This window comes from Mus pahari, chromosome 7 (assembly GCF_900095145.1).
Source record: "Mus pahari chromosome 7, PAHARI_EIJ_v1.1, whole genome shotgun sequence".
In the NCBI taxonomy this organism is placed as follows: domain Eukaryota; kingdom Metazoa; phylum Chordata; class Mammalia; order Rodentia; family Muridae; genus Mus; species Mus pahari.
This window is the reverse complement of record NC_034596.1, coordinates 52003134-52011202: the sequence shown is the minus strand read 5'-3', so window position 1 is coordinate 52011202 and position 8069 is coordinate 52003134. Positions and strand designations below refer to the sequence as shown.

The window sequence follows — 8069 nt, the reverse complement described above, 5'->3', positions numbered from 1 at the left end:
TGGCTGTCCTTGAACTCACTCTGTAGACCAGGCTGGCCTCAAACTTAAGACATCTGCCATCCAGTGCTCAACTTGGCTTTACTAATATTTTTATTTTTTTCTTTGGTACTTTTTTTGTACATGATATCAACTTATTTTAATAAGGAAACAGATTAAATGCAAATTTTTGACAATTGATTATGTAAAATGTATTTAATTTTCTAAGTTTACATTTACCTATTTGTGCTTCTCAGAGTGGGTGTGTAGAAGTCAAAAGAAATTTGCAAGAGTCACTTCTCTCCACTGTATGTGTTCTGGGTATCAAACTCAGGTCATCGGGCTTTATGTAAAGCACCCTCTGAGCCATCTCAGTGGGCCTTGAAGTATGTAATTTTTGATGGATCTAAAACGGTAGTATGACTCCCACACCCACTTGGGGTACAGTTAAACAGCCGCTCCCGGGGCTTGTTGCTGTTCTCTGCTGTCACTGTGCTGATCTGTTGTCTCAGTTTCTTCTCCTGATGCTGTGGTAAAGCCTGACAAGCATGGTAAGGGAGAAAGGCTGTTGGGTGCTCAGTGCCTTCCGGCAGATGAGGGGGAGTGGACCCACACTCAGGAATGGGAAGCATCGAGTAAATGCACACTAATTAGCCCACTTAATCCGATCAAAATAACACCTAACAGCTAGCCCAGAGTCCCTCTTATCAGCTGATTCAGATTTTTGTCAAATTGACAGTTGACACTAGCCTTCACACTGACACACCGATCATAAAATAGTATGGATTAACCAAGGTTTAATAGAGAGGATGTGGATATTAACCTTCAAAACTAGGTAATTTTGTGTTTGCTTTTTTTTTGTTCTTTGTTCTTGGGTTGAACCCACAGCCTGGTACATGCTAGGCAGGTGCTCTATCTGAACTACATCCTCTAACAGTGTCCCTGAGGAAGGAACCTCCTGGAGTTATCTCACTCCCCAGCTGGTGGGGAAGGTAGTAACTGTCTGATCACTTGTCTATGCAGCCCACACTGGCCTTGAACTTGAAGTCCTCTGGCCTCTGCCTCCTGATGCTGACAGGACAGGCATTTATCACCACATCAGCAGCTTTTTTACTTTTAGACTTAGTTGCAGATAAGAAAAACATTATATAATTGTTGATGAGTATAATATCACTGGTATACTAATAAAGCACTGAGAGAAAAATAATGTTAAACACTTTGGAGATTTATAGATTTCGAATACTGAAAAATGTTGAAAGCTGTTGGTGAACTGTGGGGGGCGGGGTAGGATCTATATTTAGATGGGTGTGGTAGCGCACGCCTTTATTCCCAGCACTAGGATCCAAGAGGCAAGCAGATCCCTTAGCTCCAGACCAGTCGGGACTCCACTGTGAGAACCTATCTCTAAACAAAAATAAATTCAGCTTTTTCATATATTCATTCATAGAGACTACATGAGTTACTGAGCAGTAGTAGCTATATGATGTTGTTTAATTACTCTCTTTAGGGACAGTGAAGTCCGGGGTGAATGTGTTATTGACATGGTCGTGGCCATGTCAAGGACGCCACACCTTAGACTCATGAGAATGACAAGGCTTTCCTCTGCCCCTATGCAGATATTTACAGTGTATGTAGAAAATGACTACCATGGCTTTTTCCCCTGGATGTTCACAGCCTGAAGACTGCTCCCCTACAGAGGCTGCCCCTAGTGAGATTGGCTAAACCTGTCTTCTTGTCAGCTGTATGTAGTAATCTACTTTTTTGTTGAGCTGCTTGCAGGAACCTGTTCAACTTATATAATAAACATGCTGGGCTTCCAGGGTGATGCAGCTTCTCCATCCGAAAGGAGAGCAGAGCCCACCCAACTCGAGTGTTTCTGATTGCCCCTAGGTCAGGGTTCCAGGACCCATGCTGTACCAGGACACAGAACTTCTGCATTAGTCTGTGGCAGTGAATTCAGCTAAATAGCTAGTTCAGGGCATCCTGAGCTGTGAGGTGTGTCTCAGATAAATGAAAAGATCATACTAATATAGTTTTTCATTTTTTTATTAAATGGACTTGTAAAATACATCATTTTTAGGAACCACATTAAAAAAAGATAGCTCTAGTTGGAACAGTGCTAGGTGATTATCATTTGCATCCTGAAAAAAAAAAAAAACAAATGTTTCATTATTTTGTAAATAAGTTCTAAACTTATGATGCATACTAGCCATAGCCTCAAAATAAGTACAACTGATACTGCTACCCACTCATCTCACCAGTCACACTGCAGAGACTGCGCCCACTGGTGGGGACCAAGATCGATGCAGTGTAGTCTGGTGCATATCAACCCTGGGAGTTAAACAGAACTGGGCAGGCACACACCTCACTGACATGCGTTGGCGGGTCATTTCATTATCCTGTAGAACTGGCTAGTCCCACCAAACTTTGCAGATGCTCTTTAGTATTGGAATTCCATCCCTAAAATACTCCAGCCAGCCAGATGAAGTATGATTTAACTGTTGACGTGAGTTTAAAAGATCTAATGTACACACCATATACATCTATACAGTTATTTTTGGTTTCTGGCTTCTGTGCTCCTTGTTTTCCCAGACTCCTCATCTTACTCAGCCCCTAGCGATCTCAGCCTAGTTCCGGTCTGATTCTAAGGACTGATTCTCACGTGCTCTGTGGAGAAAGTGTCTGAGTCTGAGGACTGAGTCTCACGTGCTCTGTGGAGAAAGTACAAGGCCTTGATGCTGATCCTGCTTGACTTGTATGATTCTGAAAACTTGAGTTCTCTTATTCAGAACCTTTACAATAACCCACATCCCCATCTTGTTGACCTTGTAACTTTACCAACACCCCTCAGGAACTGGAAAATTGGCCAATTTCTACTGTGTTGCTGTAGTTCTATTTCCTGTGGGTAAACATTTTGCCTATCTAGATTTCTAGATACTGACTGCATTTTCTTTTGTCATCCTTATTTAAAAAAAAAAAAAAAAAAAAAATCCAGTGTCTGATAAAAGCTAACATGTCAGGTGTCAGGTTTCTGTTTTGCTCTTTTTAGTGAAGTTTTGAGTTCTCAGCAAAACTTTAAAAAGATAAAGATTTCCTGTACACTCTGCCCCACGCACTTGCAGAGTCTGTGCCATTATCATTCCTCCCACCGGAACAGTGTGCTTCTTATGATGGGTCTTAGGGTACCGCATAGTCACCAGTAGTCTCCAGTTTACAGTAGCGTTCACTCTTGGTGTTGCACGGCCCGTGTGTGTGTGTGTGTGTGTGTGTGTGTGTGTGTGTGTGTGTGTGTGTGTGTGTGTAGTGACATGCACCCAACCTTAAAACTTGAACAGTAGTTTCACTGCCCTAAAAATCCCCTGCTCAACTCTTGGTCCTGTACTCTTGCCTCACCCTTGGCAGCCACTGGTCTTTTTACCAACCCATAGCCTTACTTCTCCAGCATGTGATAGTTAGAATCAGACAATCCAGAACCCTTCCAGGTTAGGTTCCCTCTCTAGCAACAGACATGAGGTTCCTCCGTGTCTTAATGGCTTGAGCACATTCCCTTTTAGAGCTGAACAATATACAGTTGTCTAGATATGCCACAATTTATCCATTCCCAAATTTGTAAATTATGAATAAAACTACAATAAATAGTTATATACCCATCTTCTTTGCAAATACATGTTTTTAACTTCTTTGTGTAACTAGCAGTGCATAGCTGCTGGGTTGTATGTTAAAGGTCACATCCCGGATTTTGTTGGGTGTGCTGTTGCTTTGTTCAGATGGAGTCTCATTCTAGAGCCAAGGATGGTGCCCTGAAGCTCACCGTGTACCCCAGGCTGGCCTGTAACCCCAGAGGAGCCTCCTGCCTCAGTTTCCTCAGTGCTGGGATCCCAGGTGTGAACCACCAAGCTTGGCTGGGGCTATGACTTAGAGCTAGAGCAGATTACTTAACAGGCTGTGGCTTTCCTCCCCATCATGAGAGAGAAAGAGGAGACACTGAACAAGAGAGCTATCTCTATTCTGATTAATATGCAATATTATCTTACTGTAATTTCATTATATCAGTTTTTGATGTTTTCTAGTGCCTGGAACTACATCATCCATAATGTAAGAAAACAAGGATCACTATTAGTGACAGTACCAAGTCTCCAAGATTCTCTCATGGGTCTAGAGGTATGTAACTACTTTTCCTACGGTTGGTTGGTTGCTTGGTTGGTTGGTTGCTTGGTTGGTTGGTTGGTTGGTTTGGGTAGTGGCAGGAATTAAACCTATGGCTCTTGAGCTGGATGTGGTAGCATGGGCCTTTAAATCCAGCACCAGGAGGGAGAGGCAGGTAGATCTCTGAGTTTGAAGCTGGCCTGGCCTATAGAGAGAGTACCAGGATAGCCAAGGTTACACAGAAAAAAATACAATAAAAAAAAAAAACAACCTCCCCACCCCTCAGGGCTCCTGCTTGTCAGGCAAGCACAGTACTGATCTATACCCCTAGCCCTTCAACATTTTTCTTATCTAAACTTCTTTTTGTCTGATAACTATTCTAACATTCTAGAAATACCAAGACTGTTGCTAAAGTTCTGCTTTGTGGTTTGTCTTCTACCCTCAAAAGCACTGGAATGCAATTCATGTTTGCATGTAGACTTGCTTGTTTTTCTACACAATTTTTAATCACTGTGGGGTCATAGTTAAAGGTTAATAGACACCACTGAGTGTGAGTAAGAGCCTTAGCATCCACATCATAGCTAAGAAGGAAGAGTAGCAAGCCTGTACCCCAGCTACATGGAAGGCTGAGGCAGAAAGATCTTGAACCTACTGGTTTTAGACCAGCCTGATCAACAGAACCCCCTTCTCAAAAACTAAACTGGGAAAATGAATACCCACATCATAACAATGTCCTTTAGTACAGACGGAAGGGGTGGTGGATGCATTGGAGGCAGGCAGACTACATATGGAAACTTGTCATGCCAAGTACAGGGCTACAGCGGGGTCAGAGTTGTCCAGAGATTTTTAAATTCGTGGCCTAGGTACTTCAGAGTGACGATGGATGCTAATTGTCAGTTACATAGACTGTTAGCCACCTGGGATCTGGGCTCTGGTCCTCATGCTATGTAGCAAGCATTCTTGAACATCGAACCATCTCTCCTGCCCTAATTTTGTGTGTTATAGCAAAGGAAGTAATCCAGGAATGTGAAAGGAAGAGAGTTATCCCAATTTACCTGCTTCATCAGTAGTGTGATCCTACCGTAATTTTCCATTCTCATAGACACATCCCTTTTAACATATATTCTTGGTCAGGCATAATGGTGCATGCATTTAGTCCTAGCAGTTGGGAGGCAGAGGCATGAGAATGCCTAAATTTAAGGCCAACCTGGTCTGCAGAGTGATTTCCAGCCCAGCCAGGGCTACATAGTGAGACTTGTTTCAAAAAACAAATGTATTCCTTTTAAATTTCTAATTTATATAATTTCTATATATTATAATATATAAGTAATTTGGCAGGGTTTTTTTCTACTTTTTGTTTGTTTGTTTGTTTTTCAAGACAGGGTTTCTCTGTATAGCCCTGGCTGTCCTGGAACTCACTCTGTAGACCAGGCTGGCCTTGAACTCAGAAATCTGCCTGCCTCTGCCTCCCGAGTGCTGGGATTAAAGGTGTGCGCCACCACGCCCGGCCAGACAACTTTTTTTTTTTTCCTACTTACCAAAATAAGTTTGGGGTTTTTTTGTTTTGTTTTGTTTTTTTAAGATTTATTTATGTGTATAACTATTTTGCCTGCATGTATTTATGGCCATCACATGTGGGCCTGCTGCTCATGTGGTTAGAAGAGAGCTTCAGATTCCCTGAAATTACTTAGAAATGATTGTGAGCCATCATGTGAGTGCTAAGAGCCAAACCTGGGTCCTCTGCAAGAGCGGCATGTGTTCTTAACTGCTGAGACATCTCCCAGCCCCCAAAATAATAGCTTTAATATTATGTACATAAATCTGTCTAGACAGCCATTGACACCTGTAATTTCAGCAAGCCAGAGGCAGCCACAAGGAGATTCATGAATGACTTCAAGGCCATCCTGGCCTATATAAAAAAGACCTGGTCTTTCTATATAGAAAGATGGCATGTGCCAGCCACATGAATAGACATGCACACAAATAATGTAATAAATACAATGAATTGTTAAAAACTTGCAGAAGTTCGACATGTTGGTGCAGGTGGCTGACTCCTGTGTGGGAAGCTGAGGCATGCAGAGTGAGAACCTCAAACTAAAGGCTGTGGAAGAGAGCTTAGAAACATGGTGACTTTGTTGCTTTGTCAGTTAAGAAAACAACTTCAGCCAGCACTGTGGTTCAGCAGGAAAAAAGTTCTCTGTTGTTCAGGCCTGGCAACTGGGGTTCAACCCCTAGGTTCTCCAGATGGGGAGAGATGGCTGAAGAGCAGTCCACATTATGTCTGTGATGAGTGCTAAATTGTTTAATAAGAAAATGACTTTATAATGGCTCCAGAGTTCTGTGGCGGCTCAAGTGTACAGTGTGAAGGGGACAGTCTCATGCAGTGATGGAGCGAAATTGTTCCTCTCCAGTACTGTGGGAATGAGAACAACCTTCTTGTGCTTTATATATCTCCCCATTGTTTTCATCTTTGATGATACAATCCTCATGTTAACCATTACACTACTTACATTAAAATAATTACTCGGGCTGGAGAGATGGCTCAGCGGATAAGAGCACTGACTGCTCTTCCGAAGGTACTGAGTTCAAATCCCAGCAACCATATGGTGGCTCACAACCGTCTGTAATCAGATCTGACTCCCTCTTATGGAGTGTCTGAAGGCAGCTACAGTGTACTTACATACAATAAATAAATAAATCTAAAAAAAAAAACCAAAAAAAAAAATTACTCTAGGGGCTAGAGAGATGGCTCAGCAGTTAGAGCACTAGTTTCCCTTGCAGGTGACCTGAGTTCAGTTCCCAGCACCCACATGGTGGCTCACAACTATTGAAAACTGCAGTTCCGGGCTGGAGAGATGGCTCATCGGTTAAGAGCACCGACTGCTCTTCTGAAGGTCCTGAGTTCAATCCCAGCAACCACATGGTAGCTCACAACCATCCGTAATGAGATCTGATGCCCTCTTCTGGTGTGTCTGAAAACAGCTACAGTGTACTTACATATAATAAATAAATAAATCTTTAAAAAAAAAAAAAAAGAAAACTGCAGTTCCAGGATAATTTGTCTTATGAACACCACGGGCACCAGGCACCCATTGGTGGTTCACAGTCTACATGCAAGCAAAACACTCATAAATAAATCTGTAAGCATTTTATATGTAAAAAATTGTGAAAAAATTTACAAGTTCCAAAGTAAGAGTAAAACAAAAGTTACTCATATGGTACTATGTAAACTTAGTCCTGTTTATCATATTAAAATCCTGTGGTGTAGGGGCTGGAGAGATGGTTCGGCCATTTTAAAGCACAGGACCTGCATTTGGTTCCCAGCACTTATGTGGCAGTTCACAACTATCTATAACTCCAGTTCCAGGGACGCTGACTCCCTCTTCTGGCTTTCTTGGGTACCAGGCATGGACATAGTACACGTACATGCATGAAGACAATATTTATAAATATAAAAATCAGTCTTTAGAGAAATCTGTCATTGGGCTTACTTAGGTTACTGTTGTGGCATTCCGAGCAACAGGATTTTTCTGAGGTTTTCACGTTTATGCTTTCCCCACAGATTAATGTGCAGCTGTCCTCCTGGGTGGAAGAGATACCTCTGAACTTCGATGTGTACTCACAAAGGGACATTGACCAAGAAGATCTTCAACAAATTCATTTATATAAGGTTCTCTAGCACCAAAGCAACCTAGTCCGATACCTTAACCCATATGCTTTGTATATTCCCTTTCAAACGTGACTGTGTGCCAGTAACTAGTTCTATGTGACTATGCATATACAGTAGTCATTTGTGGATATGAATAAACTGTATATAAGATAACTAAAATATATATCTGAAATGTTTTGTTTGCTCTTTTATTTTGTTACAAACAGAGGCTTAGCTGTGTTTAATTTACATGCCACATCCACACATGACCTCTAGGAAGCCAGACAGCGGCTTCTTT

The 8069-nt window shown here is 42.0% G+C and overlaps 1 protein-coding gene across 1 annotated transcript in view; it reads left to right on the top strand.

The window, feature by feature from the left end:
• The window catches only part of LOC110324842, a 35770-nt gene extending 27901 nt beyond the window's left edge, over positions 1–7869 (top strand). Inside the window, exons 7-8 of the mRNA XM_021202555.2 lie at positions 4042–4137; positions 7685–7869. Coding sequence (XP_021058214.1) covers positions 4042–4137; positions 7685–7801 — 213 coding nt within the window. The 3' untranslated portion in view covers positions 7802–7869. The remainder of the gene's footprint in view (positions 1–4041; positions 4138–7684) is intronic.
• Positions 7870–8069: the final 200 nt, after the last annotated feature.